Source organism: Tetranychus urticae, chromosome 1 (genome assembly GCF_039701765.1).
Source record: "Tetranychus urticae isolate SD_2017Ah chromosome 1, NJAU_TeUrti_SD_1.0, whole genome shotgun sequence".
Taxonomy (NCBI): Eukaryota; Metazoa; Arthropoda; class Arachnida; order Trombidiformes; family Tetranychidae; genus Tetranychus; species Tetranychus urticae.
Window position 1 is genome coordinate 15686127 of NC_142958.1, and position 19462 is coordinate 15705588.

A 19462-nucleotide genomic window follows, 5' to 3' on the forward strand; every position below is an offset into this window, starting at 1 on the left:
TGTACAGTTTTATCATGTCAAGACGACTTTACCTTCTCTTGACTCTCAAAGTGCCTCTCTTTGTTGTACAATATAAGTATAAATATTAACTGTAATAACTATATTTACCTTTACCAACACTGTAATGCCATTGAAGTCAAAACCAAGGTAAAAATGAATCTCGACTAATAATGGTTGAAAATATTACTCATAATAACGATAATAATGCAATTTATACTCAAAGGAAAAGGTCAAAAAAAAAATTTTCTTTTCCATTTTACCTGCAACTTCTCTTCGACATTGACTTTCATTGATTAGTCTTGCCAGAAAACTTGAGCAACTTCAAGATTAAAAGTTGGAAAATCTTGCAATGATGAATTTTTAGGTTAAATAGCATTTTTCCAAGCCAATGGAATTACAAGTTTAATCTTTTCATTCAATGACTGAAATTCATCTTATGTCAATGAACATGATAATTCAACTTTTCAGAAAAGGTTCATTTCATTGTCTTTTCGTTGGCCTTCATTTCCATCTCTTGATTTTCATGTCAAACAATCATTTTGTACCTGAAAAGGAAAAAGAAAGTTAAACAGAAGAAATTTCTCTTTATTTCTTTAGCCTTGCTTTTCGTCATTATTGTTCTGGATATACTTTTTTTTCGAAGGTAAACCTACGAACAGAAAAGATATAAAATCCATCAAAACTTCTAGCATTGCTATTAAGGTATCATCATCATTATCAACATTTCATCTACTTCATCATCATTAGCATCATCAATATCATTAACATTTATTATTTTGCATTATTTCTTCTTCTTCAATCATGATAATGAACGGTTTCAATTGTCGATTTACTTAGATACTTATATCTTTTTACATTGAAATTAAATTATTCTGTTATGTTCTAGTTTCAACTTTTGTATTTACTTTACCACTTTTTTTACCATTCAACTTTATTCATTATCGTTACATGGAAATGTTTCAATTGCATTTTTATCATCAATTTATTGCTTTAAATCATCATTATCAAGATACTTATAATCAACACTTTGAATACATTTACCTTGTAAAAGGGCGTGTAATACAAGACTGTTGATGAAAAAGATTTTCAAATTTTACATTAAACGTAATTTCGCAAGTGTTTTGGAAACTTTAAAGCAATTTAAACAATTGACGGCAATTATCATGAAATGATCGACTTCTATGAGCGAACGAAATTTCATTAAAAACTCCATCTTATGTGAGTTGATTTACACTGATCAAGTTAACAGTTTTAGTCATTGATTAGTATAATAGAAGAATAAACAGATATCGCAAATTCGTTGTTGGAGAAACACTGAAAAGTTGATTTTGGTTCAACTATTAATCATTAGATGGCAGTTCTATCTAGTTTGAAACTGAATCTTTTTCCATCACGAACTAGACGAGCTTATCAAGTGTCACTAAACCGATCAACAAAGGCATCCTCAGTCGAGAGTAATTTTTTATCTTTTACCAGACAGTCAACTCTAAGTGTCAAGATCAAGTTAAGTGAAGTTATTTTATTTAGTTTTATTTATTCATTTTAAAACATGATTTTAACACATTTTTATGCAGCTTGATATGAGAAAGGGTAACAGAAGTCTATGGAAATGTATACGAAACCAAACTTTCAAATATAAACCTTATTCCAAAGTGAATATCAGGGAGGTGAATCCTGAGGTGAATAACATCAAACCTCATTGAAGTAAAGACGAAAATTGAAAATCAAAGTTCTTTTTAAAAGAAAACTTTTTCACTCAAGATTAATGGGTTAAAACTCGATGTTAGTTAATGGTTGCCAACCAATTGGTCAAATTCCTGCCTAATGTGAGTATTAATTATACCTGAATTTACAAGTGAAAAAATGAAAGATTACAATACTAATGATAAAAATATTGAACGTCTTTTTCAGGTTATTTTTTGAGCAAGTTTCGATTTGGGTTCAGCCAGAGAATTTGAAATTTTGTATTCGAAGCTGATTGATCTGAAAATGGAATAATGAACAAAATTTGATTTGGAGTCAATCAATTTGAGTAGAAGTTGAAATGTTTTCAAAGACAAGAAAAAATGCAAAGAAAAGAGATATTGAAATTATTTTGGAAACTTGATGAATGTCATAAAATTCATCGTCACGATTCAGCTTCAATTAATAGGAAAAGGGCAAAAAATAAGATTATTTTATACGAATTCATTATACTGAATATAATAATGATGATTTAGAGAGACAAAAAGTAAAGAAAAGTTGAACTAAATGTAAGGCAAACTCCCAAATCTGATAAATGAAAAGAGACTGGGAGTGAAAAGAATAGGTAGAAAAGCAGAAAAAAAAGATTAACCTGATGACTATTTGATGCTCATAAATGTTATGTTATAATCTATTTGCTGTAAGGTATCATGGATACTTGGGTGGGATATTTATAACAATAACAATAAAAAAAGTTGAATAACCTTGTTCGTCTCAGGTTAAGTTTTTTCCCCAAATTTTGTTCCATTTAAGGTGAATCTTGGAATGAGCAAGAAACAAGAAAAATTTGTAACGCTTCGACTTTTACAGTAAATTTGAACCTAACAATCTGATTAATTTGGAAAATAATTGCTTCTCTTTTCCAGTTGCAAACTATTCTCGCTTAAAAGCCTTCCCCAAATGCATTGATTATCATTCATCGGAACATGGATTCCATTGAGTTAAAAAAAGTGAAAATTAAAAACATTGAAAATCAAAGTTTGGATAAAATTTTGCGAATCGAGTTGATAAAGTTCAGAAGTAAATACAAAATTTCATTGAGTTTTCTTGAAAACTTCAACACAAATGGTTACATTGTGCATCATGATGTTAGATATTTATGGTTTAATGATTACAAGAATGGAAATTTTCATCACTTTTTCCCCTCTTTTCTCAACCAGATAATAATCTTGCCTTTACTCATGAAACCATTAACGATCATCAGCATTTCAATTCATGTAAACACATTGTTCTGAAATAGATTAAAGATGAAGCCTTTGCTTGGTTATTACACTGGAAAATGAAGAAACTTGTTGAAAAATTTTGATACAAAAATGATTGAAGCATGTAAAATGAAAGAAAAGAGTTATCACTAAATTTTTCCCAAATTTTTTTATCAAGTTCTAGATAAAGCTAAATCTTTCGAATGCAATGAAAATTTGTCGAAAATCGAAAAAATGAACTGATTACAGAAAACTAATGAAATGATGCATCATGAACCGTTACTTGTCCATGTTCACTTTGATTAATTTGAGCAGATTGCTATCCATTGATTCTTGATGCACAATTGATTTACAAATGAATCATTTCTTTCGCATTTTCCCTGTCGTTCCTCAACGTTCCTATGGAAATGAGATAAGTATTCATAATAAACGTATTATGTGATTATATCATGTAATATTGATGAAGACTAAAAATGTGGTTACCAAGGTAAACAATGAACTGTATCATGAATTGATCAGGTTGAGAGAAGAAGGTAAAAATGTATCGATTAAAATTGATGAGCAAAAAGGTAAACTGTCAACAATTTATCAAAATAAAGTGAATATGAAAATTGAGAAAAGAGTGTAAAACAGATTAAAATGTGATCATAGGTTAAATGGGTGTCAAGTTGGATTGACTAAGTGAAGCAAAGAACCACTTTTCTTGATCAAAAGTTAACTTGCAAAAAATTGACTCGAACCAATTGCTTTCAGTTTACTCATGTAATTGTAACCGAAACACAAAAAGTGATCAACTCTTGATGACAATCAATCATCACTATTGATTGATTGCATTTGCATCTTGAACCAATAACTAAACTTGAATAATTCTTGTTCACATTTTACTTTCTTGTTTCAAGTCCAACAGTTTGAGCAATTTTTCTGCTCAATTTAATAGTTGTTCTGAGCAAAACAAGGTGTCGCCAGTAAAAGCATGAAAAAGCAACTGGCAGACTAAATGGATGAAGAGAAATGAAGAGAAGAGACGAAAAGAGAGAAAAAATGAAAGAAACATTTTCTCACTTTTTTTCTCCCTTTTCGTTACATTTTCCATTACTCTTCTCATTATCATCCTTCATCATCCCTCATCATTTCTCATCATCAATCTCATGTAAAGACCTCTGGTGTTTTGTTTGTATTTTTTTCTTCTTCTCCTCTTTTCTTCTGTTCATCATTTTCATGTTTCAACACTGAACATTCTCAGTTGAAAGTAAACTCGACAACTATTAACATCATGAGAGTTTTCAAGGGAAAGATGCAACAATTCACCAACTATTGCATGGGTCAACTTTTATCATGTTCTGATGATGCCTTTCGATGAATTTCCCTCTTTTCCATTTCAAGTTTAAACTCTTTTATCGAAAAGTTTTTCTTTCTTTCAACATTTATCCCAAAGTGGAATGTATTTTCAGTTTCAAACTTGGATTTATTCATTAAACACTTTTCAAATTGTGATTATCAGTGTTTTTCCTGTGCCGTTTCAATTTGTTTTGTGATTTTTTCTTGTGAAATTTTCTTCAACAGAAAACATTTGGAATATCAATTGTTGAAATTTTGAACCAAATTTTCTCCTCGCGATGTTGTATATTTATCTTATCTTTATTTTGCTCGTGCAAATTCAATAATCGATATCAATATTTACACCGTCAACCTTTTTTCAATCAACTTTACTTTTTATTGTTATCACTGTTTGGTGTTTGTTAATAACGTGTGTTTGCTGAGAGGATAAGGGAAAGCAAATAATTTGCTCTCTCTTTACCTTCTCACCTTCACTCGAATCACGATCAATATCATCTTTTTACCCTTTGCCATGGCCATGCAACGGATTAAAGAGACTTTACGTAAAACCTCATCCCGTGACTCGTTGGATTCATCATCTTCTCTAGACTCGAGAGATCAACAAGTGCCAGGTTCACCTAAAGTTGACTATCACCGTCTATTGGCCTCAACCTCTCCCAGTCCAAGTAAAAGTCCGAGTCGATCAGCGTCACCCGCATCACCGACCCCTTTACCCTCAACAAGCACATCCAATGCTCCATATACCTTTGCTTTGGTAAATATCTCTTCACTAGCCAACAAGTCAGAAGATAGTTTAGACTCGCCTCGAAAGCAGCGAAAATTTCGAAATGAAGAAGCATCGACTACACCCGAATCTGAAGATACCCTGACATTGACCCAAAACTCTCCCACCAGTTCCTCCTTTACCCTCACTTCCTCGTCTTTCCTCCAAACTCAACCAAGTCAGCTTCTCCCCACTTGTCCTAGCAAGTCAAATAGATCAAGATCCTTTGATTCTGCTGCTGCTTCAGTGGGCGCTTCAAGTACAACTTCAAGTGATAGTCCAAAAAGCACCAGAACTCATTTACGAACCTCACCACCCTTCCTCGAACTGCCCAAATGGAAAATGTTGGTTCGCAATAAAAATACCTCTTCCCGTTCCACCGATTTAACTCCTCATGAACGCGATTGTGTTCACTGTGTTTTGGTTGTTGAACAGAAGAAAGATGCTTTTCTTGCTCCTGTAGTTTCACCCTCTTCCTCTTCCCTGTTGGCTCCTTCGTTTCCAGGATTTTTTGCTGCCTCGGGATCTCCCAGCAATTATTCTCCTCCCCTTTCCTCTAGTCCTTCCATTAGTTCTGAAAGTTCACTTGTTGAAGACTCGGATTCTGAATCGATTAGCACAAGAGTGGGTTCCCTTGGACAAAGCGAGTCAATGGAGGATGAGGTTTACACTGATTCACTGGATTCGTCCAGTTTACCAACTGTGACTCTCAGTTTGGCTCCAGAAATTCAGATAACTCAGATAGAAGAAGATTCTGGACTAACTGTTATCTCACTGGAAGTGCCGGTTCTTCCCAAATCGGGAAGATCGGCCTCAGTCGATTCATCGTACCTTAAAGTTCCCCAGAGAACCGACATTGGCATTGGTGAATCACCGCCAGTTAAAGCACAAAGATCTCGATCCGTTGATGTTGCCCTTCCAGTCGGACCCGATGGGCCCTACATTATTGTACCAACAGAAAAACCTCAGCCAATTTTAACACAGTAAGTGTTGATCCATTTACAAATTAAAGATTCACAGAGAAAAAAAGACAAAAAATCGATTAACATGAAAACTCTATATCATGGAAAAAAGTTCCAACTTATTCATCTCTGAAAACAAACGTTGATGCTTTCAATCCTTTTCACACGATGATTATCTGAGCCAAGCTAAAGCTCTAATCATTTTCCAGAAAAAAGACAAAAAATTAGCAAATATCTAAAAAAGTTTAATCCTGGTTTTATGTTCCGCTTTTAATTCATCATTTATTGCTCAAAACCCATTTCATCATTTAGTTTATTCCTATCATTAATCATTTTTCTGGATGAAGAGAAAAACTAAATTTTCTAATCAACCTTTATTGATCCCATCAAGTTTACAGTTCACCATTCAAGAGATAAATTATTCATTTTACAGAATCTCGAAAACAACGCGATAAAAAATAAATGCTGAAAATTTCGAGAAACAATAAAATTGAATATTTGTTCAAATTTTCAATTTTCATGAAAAATGTTTACTCGAATCATTAGGTGAAGGTGAATGGCTGAATTGGATGAATGCATGTTGAAAGGCCTTACCTTGTCTTGAGTCTTTCAACTTTGCAAGATTTCATCTCAACATTGGGTTGAGTCTAAATGAATTACTGTAAAGAAGGCAAAAGGTAATGATGGCGATGATGAAAGATAAGACGAAGATAAAGGTTTGCTGACTTTGCCCATTTTAACTCAAATTACTTGACACTTTTAATCGATTTAACTCAACCAATATCAACTTGATTGTTAACCATAACTTTTGATTCGACTCTGTCATTCTGACTACTCGACTGGGAATCAATTCATTCCCTGAAGATAACATTTTTATTCAATTCTACAGTTAGTTTAAAGGTGCTTTCAACGCCTATTTTTTGGTGAAAGTTGATTAAAGTTACAGTAAAAACAGTCAGTTTTCTTGAAATTCATTTACTCGATAAATCGTTTGAAATTTCATTTTGAAGAAGAGAAAATGTTCAATAATTTACTTTATTGGTAAATAATTGATTTTTTCAAGTTTTCTCCGCAATTTATAATTGAATTTCAGCCTTTCCACATTTCTTTGCCAATCCCTTGCACTTCTCACTGACAAACTTGAAATTGATTGAAGTATAATGAGAAAATTATTGAAACAACCAAAAAATGGTGTTCTGTTGCAATCTCAGGGAAAGAGTAAATAATCGATGAAACTGAAAGCGATTGGAATTGAATAATAATGAAAATTATGAAACAACTTGAATAAATATTCGACCAATAGTCGAACAAAAGTTGAAATTATTTCGAAATGACAAGAGTTTTGTTAAATTGTAATACAATGTTAACCAGAATTGAAAATGGATAAAACGAAATCTTCTTAAAAATTCGATTTCCCAACATTCTAATGAGATAAACTTTTTGAGTATCATGAGATTCTGATCAAGGATGGCTGAATTTGTAGTCAATCGTTTTCGTGTTCACCAATTTTTACATCAACTTCAATGCAAGTTGCTTTTTATAAGAAATCTTTGTCTTGGCTTCTTTCGTTCAAAGTTTCAACTCTATCCTAATGATTTTTAAATCTTTTGTTGTTCACGAAATGTCTGGTCAAATATGTTGCGCATGTTTCATGTTGTGAAAATTATCTGCAAAATTCTGCAATACAAGTTTTCTTCTCATGCAATAAGAGTCTATCTGGAAAGAGTTTTCTCAACTCCATCAATCTTGTTCACTTTGCTCATCTTTATTTTACTTGTTTACAGTTTTCAGTTAATGTTTGAAGCACACAAATTTGCTTTCTCAAGAGTCTCTCCCAGTTTAACCATTTACCTAGGTTGATGAAATGGTATTAATGATTGATTGGTGCAACCACATTTTGTCCTTTTCGACTTTTCAAGAGATTACCTTTCAACAGCAAATTTTGGCTTTACATTCATTTCTTGCTCTTTTCTCAACAGTAACTTTGCCCGAGGAAAGATAAGAAAAGAAAAGAAAAATTGGTCCAAAAATTGTTATTAATTTGTTCAATTCATTGCCTGGTGCAATGCAATCGTTTGTACCATTAATAAATCTCTTTCAATTGTTCCATGTGAAAACCAAAGTCTCATGGAAAATTTCGAAAAAATTCATTCTTTTGCCTTCCTCATCAATTCAATCGCTCCAAGCATTCAGTTGCATCAACAATACCTATTCCATGTGATCCTTCAATATGAAAATAAATCAAATTGTTAACCGAAAAATTCAATTTAAAGGTGAAATATCAAAATCGAATCAATGACAAAAGGTTGAATTCGAAAAAATTGGATGAAACTGATCAACTCAAACATTTGATTCAGATGCAGTATCAAAGAGTATCATGTTATACATTGCTGTAAACGAAAGATTAACAACACTCAAAGTCAACTAAAGTTTATTTAAGAACAATAAAGTTTACTGAAGCGTTAAGTCAAAGTTGCAACCCAACAGGTGAATAATTTGGTTTCTTTTGTTGCCTCAGGAAACATTCAGTTTGCATATCAATGAATTTTTACTTTTTTCGAGTCAAAATCGATTCGAGTTATTTTTCTTTTCTTTTTCATTCCAATTAAAATTCTCAAAAGTTCAGTCAAATATCGAACTCATCTCTTATCGAAAATTTTTTGCCATTTTTCGTCCTTCAACAAGTCGTTACTTGAAATGATAATTGTAATGCTGATGAAACTAAGGACTTGGAGATGAAAGGTAAATGGAATTGTTTTAATCAATAGAAATGGAACAAAAAATGCATGAGATAAAATGTAATCTTCTTGGAAAACTCTGATTAAAAGAGAATCCAAACCATTTTCTTCTCTCTGAAAACTCGAACCTGGTTTTCTCTGGAAAATTAATCTCAATTTAACTCTCAATTCAACTAGGAATTGAGGTACATTTCACTTACAACCTTTTATAAGGTGAACATTTTTTTACCTTTTTTCTCATTCTCTTGACTTTTCATCATTTGAATAGTTTCATTTTGTGAATTTACTTTTCTCATTTTCTTCCAATGGCTCATTTCGTAGATGAAATCAAGTTTAACTGAAAACACGATTATCGTGATTAACTTTTTTTCCCTACTTGGAACAAAGCATTGAAACATTTTTTTCTCTCGATAATTATGTTTCTGTTATTTGTTTTATTCATCATTCTGTTCATTCCCATCCCAGTCTCTTGATGAAAATAATCAAACATTAATAACAACATAATGAAACATTTTCATGTTTCCATTTTTCCCTCTTTTTCCAAAATTTGATATTCTTTTTGTGCTTCATGGAAAAAAACCTTTTCTTTTCTTCGCTTGGAATTTTCAATTTTGGCAAACGTTGAATAATCATTTGCCACCTTTAATGGTTAACTCCCAGTTCGTCATAAAAATTTGAATATTTTCTCACCATTTTGCTCGACATTTCTTTTCCTTTTCAATCTGTAACTGACAATTTAGCCCCTTATGAATAACTCAAGTGAACCTTTACTTTTGGTGTTGCCATTTCTTCCAATACAAATTCAGTGTTGCCTTCAGTTGAAACAAGTCAACTAATGAAGGAGAAAAAAAACTCTTGTAAAAGCGCAATTCAGTCAATCATTTTTCTCGTTTTTCTTGCTTCCTTTAGTTTCCATCTCAATTCAAATCTTTACTTCACTTGTTCAACATGAATACTTGAATCAGTCAATTTCGATGATAAATGATAATAGTTTGATCAAAGCTTGAAATCATTGGATATTAAAAGTTGAAACCAAAGTTTACCCAAAAAATTCAAACATTTCCCAATCAAGCAAAAAGCAAATGTTCTGTGATTAATCTTTTGCTCCAAAACAGTAACAGTAAATTCAGTCGAATTGCAAAAAGTCGAAAAAATATCTTAAAAAAATCAAATTGACTAGCAATTCGAACTACTAAATACAGCTTACTTCAAATTTCACTCGATATCACTTGCTTATCCAAAATCAAGACATCGCAAGGTTTCTTTATGACTGAATAGAGTTTTTTTCAGGTAACTATTTCCATCGAGTTCAGGCATTGTTCAGTCCAGAAAAAGTGTAACAAAGGCTCACATTAAAATTTTGATATTTACTGAGATTAAATGAAAACTCAATTTTTGCTTGAAACTTCAAAAATCTATTTGAAATTAGATTCAATGAGCTGACTAATTTGTTTGCTCACCACCTGATTGGATCAACGATTTTTCCATTAGCTTGCATCTTGCTGATAATCTCACTTCATCTTATTCATTTTCAATCTTTTTTTTTGGTTCTTTACATGCAAGCCTTTTTAAGCTGTTTTCAAAGGAAACACTGGAAAGATACTCAATCTTTAAAATGAAACTTAATTCTCAATATTGCCGTAAGGATATAAAAAATGATGGAGAGGAAAAAGTACATCATAGATTACAAGATGAACAAGAAGGAAGATGAGGTCTTCTTAAAAAGAGCTTAGAACATTTTTGTGGTTATATTACTTTCGACTTATACTTTTTTGCCCTTTTTTTCTATTCTTTACATTTTATCATGATAACAATCACCAGCATCTTATCCAACTTATTTATAGTTTTTTTATCTTTTTTCCTTTTCTTCATGAAAAGAAATACTCTTTGCTTACCGATTGAACAAACATTAACACCGAGTGAAACTCGAAATAAGATGAAAGGACGAAAAGAAAAGAAGTTGATAAAAAAGAAAACGAAACTTCGCTCAATTCAAATTGCTCAACGTTACAAGAAATTATCATGTTCTCTTCTCATAATGAGTCTGTTATTCAGTTAAAAGAAGAAATTTTAAACTCGAAGTTCATTATTTTAATTGAATAGATTTATTAATCTGAATACTTTTCATTACATGGAAAATGTATTCTGGTGAAAAGAAAAAGAAAAAAAATTGAAATGCAAAAGCTCATATTAATGCTCTTTTTACTTCAATTAACGTTATTAACTTTATTCCCTTTTCCTTCGTAACGAAGAGAAAAGCCAAGTTGGTAATAACGATAATTGCTATCAACTGTTTTCCATTATTCACTTTTCATTGGTTCAAAAGGAATACTTATTATTGTTATTGATTTAAAAATTTATCCTTTTTTTGCCACTTTTGTTCCATCCATTGTTGCAAGAATCAATTTCCAGTAACAATGAATATTCAACTCTTTTATCGCTCAAGAAATTCAGTTTCTTTATTAATTCAAACGTCATTTGCAACAATAAAAGAGAGTAAACTGTCAATCAATTTTGCTCCTTTATCATATTCCATGACAATTATTTCGAACAACAAAAAGAATAAAATTTTCATGCAACATTATTCGGATCAACAATCAAAAGTTGACAAAAGGTCAGTTACCGTCGACATTTCACGGGTCAAAAGCAACTCAATTTCGAATGTTAATTTCTAATCAGATGATATTGACTACAAGACTCTTCGAATAATCACAATCTAATCAATGGAAATTTCGAATTGAATAGTCTCGAACTTTACAAACACTTTGAGGGAAGATTTCGACTAAATTTTAAACTCTATTCTGACGATTTCGCAAAATGATTTCAACTTTTGCTTTTAAAAGTCAAAGTAAAGTTAAAAATCGAAAAGCATTTTGTTTCGTTTGACGAACAGGTTTGTTTGTTTGTTTACTGCAATCAAATGTGATACAAGTTGAAGTGAAGCAAAAAAAGACTCAATTATTACATAATCTTCTGAAGGTTAAAAAAGATTCTCTTCAGATTATCAGCACAAAAAATCCATCAACATGTACAAACAGTTAACCTTTTACTAAGCTTGTTACAAGGCTTAATGGTGTTTTCATTGCTTCCTTTACCTTTCACAAAATGATTCTTTTCGTTGGCAACCATTGTCTTTCCCTGTTCTCTCTTCATCTGCTCTTCTCATCCCCTGAAAAACATACATTGACTTGGTCACTTTTTGACGGAAAATTAATTCCATTCTCTAAATTTGTGCGATAAAAGTTGAATTATAGCTGCGTATCATATCATGTTACTCGAGACAGATTCATTTACTAATGGTTAAACAATGATTTATTGGATAAGCAGCTTAATATTACGAAGTGAAATAAAAACCAAAATAAGGAAACAAAATTGAGAATAGACAGTTGAGCAATTTCAGATTATCCTTGTTTCTTGGTCAATGACTATTAACTTTTCGAGATGTGATTCAGTGATTGTCTTGATTAACACCAATCATACTCAATCCTTTAATAGAGATTTTCAAGTTTCTAAATTTATCTTTTTTCTATTTCAAATTGGGTTTTTTGTACTTAAGCACATATGCTACTCGTGTTACTTTATATTGTGTTCACAGACAGAATCATGAATAAAAGAATACTTTTGTTAAATCAGTCCAAGAATAGCAAAAACTAATGAACGAACCTTGATATTTGGCTTTTTCTGTCTACTGTTTTCAGCACCAAACATCAAAGAATGATAATCAAGAAAAAATATTCATCTCGATATGTTTACTGTTCATCTTTTTACTCTTTATTTATCATTCTTTCCAGTCCATCAGTACTTTCTTTACCATATTCATTTCACCTTTTATTTGTCCTTTACTTTACGAAAAAAATTCAATCAGGATTTTCAATTCCATTGTGGCCTTTACTGACGATTCTATTCAATCGCGCAAAATGAGTGAATATTAAAATGACTTCAAATTGAAAGACTTTTCGAGTTGTTATTGAATTATTTCCGGTTATTTTGTCATTACAAAGATAAATATTTTATCTGAAAGAATGAAAAATTTCATTAAAGTTTATCATGATTTCATGTTCATTAATACTATTTGTAACGAAAAGCTAAAAGTTGCTGAAAAGGTAAACAATTTTTTCTCCGTTTCTTTCAGTTGTATTAATCTCATGATTGATTTAAAATGTAACCATTAACATTCATTGATGTTTTTTGCTTATCATTATTATAATGCTTTTAGAAGCTCTCTTTTTATTGATTTGTTCATGCATTACAGGTTGATGAATGCTTCAACAAGGGAGTAAAATGAGTAAATAGTCGTTATAATGAAATGATTAAATGTATAAATCACGATATTCAATCAAAAATTCAATACAGTTTTTCAACTGGAAAATTCTAGATTCATGAAAAAATAATGAAAGAAAATTACTTGAAAAATGAATAAAAAATTAAAACTAATCATTTTTCAGACTTCAATTCAAGAGCTTCTAAAAACTAAGATTTGAAATCTTGAAATGATAATAAATTGTTAATTAATCAAAGAGGCGAAATATCAAATTGTGCAATTTTGATAAGCAAAGGTTAAACATGAAATACCAAGAGCTCAAGACAAGTACCAACAGAAAGAAAGTGTTTGAAAAGATCAAAAATAAGACAATGATGCAAGACACTTCAAATTAATCTACACTTGGAAATAAAAATTTATAAATTTAATAATCTCGTTGAGATGACAAACACTCCAGTCTTGAGCATCTGCTTCTGTTCAATCTTTCACTAATGCCTCAGGTGATTGTCATGACCATGAAATTGATTGATAGAGAAACTTCTCAAGATTTGTTCAACACAGAATCCAAAAAGAGAAATGTGTTCAGCATCAACTCTTGAAGGACGAAAAATGCATCTTCACTTACCTTTAACCTCCCAGTTTCAATGTGTAACTTGGATCTTTATCGAATCCAAAAGAGTGGGGCTAATGAAACTTGTTCAGTCAGGGAAAAGAAAATTTTTGAAGTTAAATTTTTGGAGTTTTACCTTTGAATCGACAGTAGCGTTTAAACATTTGTCTACAAATGACTCGAAACCAATTTTAACGATGTTACAATGAAACATTCGACCTGTAAATAACTAAATCTTTGAATCCTAATGTGAGGCAAATTGTGAATCTAATAAGGAAAGTTCAAAGATCTTGTAAAGAACAAAAAATACTGTAAGAGAAAGAAATACCTCAAGATTTCGTTCTGAGGTACCACAAAATTTATCAAACTTAACTTTAGTTAGAGAAACAACATTAAGAACATGTTGAGTTAAAATGAAAAATAAGAATCAAAAACTAGGAACTGAAGGTTAAACTGAATTGATTGACGGAATAACAGAGTAAATGAGCAAAGTGTTAACGGTGATGAGAAAATACTTAATGAATTGTGTCTTCATTTGAAAGGGTATTTATACAAGTTTTTATCAATGACATCATTTGAGTTGGCCAATGACAAATAGATTAGATAGGGGAAGGAATGACTAACTAGCACCAACTTTACATTCAAAAACACACGAACACAATGAAAAATACAAGAAAGATTTGATGATTACCTTGGGTAATCCAAGGTAAATTTTTCTTTTTTTGTCTCATTTTCTTATCAATATTTTATCGTTGGATTTGCAATTTTTTATTGCTTATTGCTTTGCCTTTTCTCTTATTTTATTGCCATTACCATGAAAAGATTTAAGCTGATTCAATCTTCTGATTCTTCTGATTAACATGCTAAATGTTATATGCAAATGAAAACATTTCAAGCCAAGAAAATGTTCAACATGCATTTTAGATTTGTTTAATGGAATCGATAGAAGCTAATCAACTTTAACCATAAAATCGATTCAAATCATGTTCTTAAACTCTCTTCTCCTTTACCTGAATTACTCACTCAATTTTCTTTACTTTTTCTCTTCCGACTGTAATATAATCTGAAAACCAGAATAGATTCACCATGCAATATTCTTTAATAGCAATTTAATTGCCTTTCGTGAAGCAACAAAAAAAAGAAACAGAAAAAAGACTTTTAACCTTGAATAACAATTTTTTTCTCCTTTTCCTGATTCTCCATGTGAGTTGAATTCATTTCCGATAATATCAAATGTTTAAATCAATAAAGTTTTGAATGATATTGAAAAGGATAACCAAAATGTTATTCAATCTCAACATAACTCTTACCAATACAAACCAGAATGTTCACACTAAATTAATCACAGGTTTCAAAGAAACTCAATTCACCTCAGCAATTAGGATATTTGCTAATTAAATAACTCAAATGACTTGAGGCTGCTCAAGAACATAATCATTTTTACTTTTCATTCACAAACACTTTTTGTTTCAAACTCGTTAACAAATTAATGTCATCTGATCAAAGGAACAGAAATGGTCAATTTGATGACTAAGGATAAGGTCGAAACCAGATCTGATTATTTAAATGGATTATTTCAACTCAGTGCGCAAAATTTGGAATGAAAAATGTGTCGAAATCATGGGAAAATCTATGTCATCATGTCTTTTCTCTTGAAATTCATTCTTTCCTTTTGATAATTATCGAATATTTCATTACAGTTTTGCCGAATTTTTCATTTCCATGGTTGAAAGGGGAACAAAAATTGGACTTTCCTTTTGAAATAAATAAAGTTTCGGTTTGACTAATGATAATTAACAGTAAAATATTAAATTGATGCACATTAAATAAAGGCTCATGTTGACTGAAATGGAAAAAGAGTTGAAAGAACAAGATTCATGGACTTTCCTGGATAATGATATTTTCACTTGTGACAAGGTGAATAAGTTTAGAAGAGAAAATAAAATGTCACAATGTTGACAATCAAGTTGGCAGAATATTTCATGTGAACAAAAATGTCTCCAATGAAATGAGCCTTTTAAAAGCATGAAAAAGGAAACTGAGTAAATCAAGTCTAAAAGTGAAAATGAATTTTTTTGCGTCATCTCAACAACAAACTTGTTCACTCAACTGGCCGTATTGATGCAACGAAAACTGTTGACGACAAAACTCAAATGTTGAAAGTTGAAAGGAAAAAATTTATAAGAATTCATTTTATTCTCATTTTCATCGGTTCATCAACTTTTCCATTCAAGTTTATTGGAAGGAAACTTTGGGAACGGGGAAAAAAGGAAGACAAAAAGATTCATCAATCTTTTATTAAACAAGATCTATTTTTGTTGTTCTGTGGTTTGAAAAATCAAGATGAATGGTGAAAAAGTGAATAAACATCGAAGAAGCAAAAAAAAGAGAAACATCTCTTTCACTCCTGAAACTTGTTACTTTTGGATAAAAGATGGAAATTTCAAGATATTTTTTTTCGAGTTCTTTTATCTGGCTTACAACTTTATCATGATATTAGAAGAAATCATTTTTCTTTGTTTAATGTATTACTCTTTAAGCTGTTATTCATGAAATTAAATTCACTTTTCAGTCTTTATTCTGCTCAATTTGGTTTTACTTCCCAGTCTAAATATTGATATTATTATCTGTTTCCATGAAGGCAAATTCTGGTTAACACTGAACCAGTCTAATTTGTCAAAATTTAAGCCTCTTTGTGGTCTTGCACTTTATTATCTTTGCCTTGTCTCTTAATATCATTACTTTTTATTGTTATTTTACTTTTTATTATCATCTTGTTGATTCTATCTCAACTCTGAGTTTCTATTAAACTATCTTTTTTTTAATACTAAATAATGAGAGTAAAATTCAATTTATGGCTCAGCTTTTCGTGAGTCGCTTTAATTTATTTAAATATTATTTATTTATTTCTCATTTTATTCCCTTCTTTGCCTTTATTCTTTCATCTTTTTCATCTCTTTTTTTGTTCAATAATGTTGAAAATAAAGTACAAAAAAACAGAAAAATTGTTATCTTTATTTTGATGGTGCTTGGGAGGGAAACACAGGGAATGCTATTTGACTCTTTGATTACATTTGAATTATTGTTCATCAAACTGAAATTTTCAGGTTTGTTTCCTTGTAAATTTAACTATATCATGTAAAGAGTATTTTTATTTAGCTTAACCTTGGCCAACAAGCAATAATAATAAGCTTGTTCAGCTTTTATGACAGTTGTTAAATGACTTTTCATTATAAGATTATTTTTTCATGAATAGGAGACAAGAACTGAGTAGAACTAGAATTAGAAAAAGATTGACTCAAGAGTCGAGAATTGCAGCAATAATCCAATGATAATTGACAGGGACTTTTCACTCCCAGTTATTAGAGAATTAGAAAATTGGAAATAATTGAACATTTTGAATGTTGAATTTCGTTGCGAGAAAACAGCAAAATCAATTTAACATCGAGTTCAACTTTGATTAGAATAAGTAATGAAAATAAGCTCAAAAGGATGGATTCTGCAGGAATGGTAAATGAAGGGAAGTAAATTAATAAAATGATAATATTCGTTAAAGAAGATTAGTAAATAGAAAAGGTTAATTTCTTGTGAGAATTAAGAATGAAATTGATGACGAAATGAGCTTTTATAGTTTGAGAGATCAAGTGATTTAATGTGATATTGACTCAACTGCTGGGAGTAATCGGGTCAACATTTATATTTCTTGTTGCAGTTTCCATTCAATTTTTCATTGGCATTTCATTTAGAGTTGAGATGTTGAGATTAATGTAATTTATTTATTGTAAAGCCAGATTGAAACTTTTGATCATTTCAATGAGATTAAATTATCTGAATGCATTAAGAGGAAAGAAGGTTGGAAAAGCAAGTTTATCCATTTCTTATCCTCTTTTATCCTTTTCAATGTTTTCTTTCACTTGTTTATTATTATTTTATTACAGTGATGATAACTTCCTATTCAAGGTGAAACTCAACATTATTGCTTTTACAAGTGAAATGTTTTATTCAGAAAGCAAAAAGAAAATTGAGATTTTATTTCCTCGAACAAACCATTCCATTTCATTTCAACTTTGATCAATACAAAATGCTCTTCAATGTTCATCTTGAAATGAATTTCCAACAAATTTATCACTTTTTTACCACAAAATTGCACTTTAATTTTTTCTAATTTCAATTCGACAACTAAATAACATTATATTTAGAGTTCATCAACTTATCTGAATCTAATGAGAAAAGTTTTCTTTTCATCATGTTCTTCCATTGCTGAAACGAGCCTTCAGGGCATTGAATTTGAACAATTTTTCTATTACATTTGGAATGGTTAAATGTGTTAAATATGTTGTTATAAGTGATTATCAACATTTTTTTGTCGACTTTTTTTTCTTCAAATCAATTTCGAATAATGAATAATGAATAAATTGAACACTTTTGAATCATTCATTGAAATCTTCATTTTTAATGGTTACCATTAGGCTCAGTGCTCGAGTGAAAAAAGCTATTTTAGGCTTAATTAGAGGAATTTGTTTCAATTCGGAAGTGAAGAAAAAAGTCAATGCGAGATTCCATGAGGGATGGAAATTTCGTTGAATAATGAAATGAAAATTGACAATAAAACTCAATGAGAACGATAAAGCTAATGAAAGTTAATTAGCCTAAAATAATGTTTGAATAACATTAAAATAGTGAAGAAGATAATTATCTATACTGGGATGGAAAATTAGATGCAAGTTATGCTCAAATTGAGAATCCAAATTAAAAGTTTCAAATAGACTGGATATTGAGACTCATTAGTATTCATGGGATGGTGTTTCATTGCAATTCTCAGAGCTGCTCTGATAATAAGACAGATGACAAGTTAAGATGGATCAGTTGTGAGTTAAAGTATCAACAGTGAAACTCATTAGTTATAATCAATTAACATACAAGAAAATAAATAAATTAAAAACTATGAAACTCGATAATCGATCAACTTTTTTCGCTCATCATATATTCAACTATTCACTGTAACCCATTACTAATGGTCAAGTTATCGAAGTTAAAAGTCGATAATCTAATTTATCAATAGTCTAACAGTCTTATTTGCATATAAAAATAATCGAAGCTAACTCTTAATTTGAGACTCTTTCAAGCTAAGATTCTGATAATTGTGCTTTGAATTCAAGTTGAATATTTAATTATTAAAGATGCTTTTTAACTGTTTGGTTTTGTCTGTGAAAAATTCACTGGAAATTATTTAAACCTAATTAGCTGATTGATCACAGGGAAAGTTTTCACTCTACATTTTTGAATAATTTGCCTGTGAATTGAGGTGAAATTGTCAGAGAATTTGAGATTTCCAAAGTGAATAATTTTCACCTAATTTACATAGATATTAATGTTAAAGGTAAGTGTAGTGAGAGATTATTTTGCTCATGCAACAGGAAAGAGAAGCTGAATAATGATGATCGACATAATAAAGGAAAGTTTTATAAGGACGAAAGAATGAAAAGGTTGAATCCAAAGCGAATCATTATGACCCCAGAAAATGAGCTTAAAAGTGATTAGCAATATTGAAAAACAAATTGATCCAAGAGTAAAACTCGAGACTCGAATGCGAGAGAAAAGCATTATCCATTATTGAAAGACTTAAGCTCAAAGTTTTTCCTTCTTTACTCTCAATCCAAATGTAACGCTTTTAAGGTTGAAAGGTTGAAAGAAAATGAGAAATTCTTTTTGCCAGATTTTCCATCAAATGAAGAGTAAAGATTATCTATCAGATTTTACGAGTTTAATGGAAAGGTGAAGACGTTGAAAGAATACAAAAAGATTCATTGTCTTCGATTTCGGCATCACTTTCATCTTCACTTGA

General features: G+C 30.6%; 1 protein-coding gene across 3 annotated transcripts in view; it reads left to right on the forward strand.

Moving 5' to 3' along the window:
• The window catches only part of rdgA (retinal degeneration A), a 126959-nt gene that overhangs the window by 53491 nt on the left and 54006 nt on the right, over nucleotides 1–19462 (forward strand). The window contains exon 1 of one of the 3 annotated variants that reach the window (XM_089266287.1): nucleotides 4196–6029. The exons of 1 other annotated variant lie outside the window; for it this stretch is intronic. In XM_089266287.1, coding sequence (XP_089122413.1) covers nucleotides 4795–6029 — 1235 coding nt within the window. In that variant the 5' untranslated portion in view covers nucleotides 4196–4794. Of the gene's footprint in view, nucleotides 1–4195; nucleotides 6030–19462 lie in introns of those variants that run through there. One more of the 3 variants, XM_015938265.3, reaches the window with a different exon arrangement.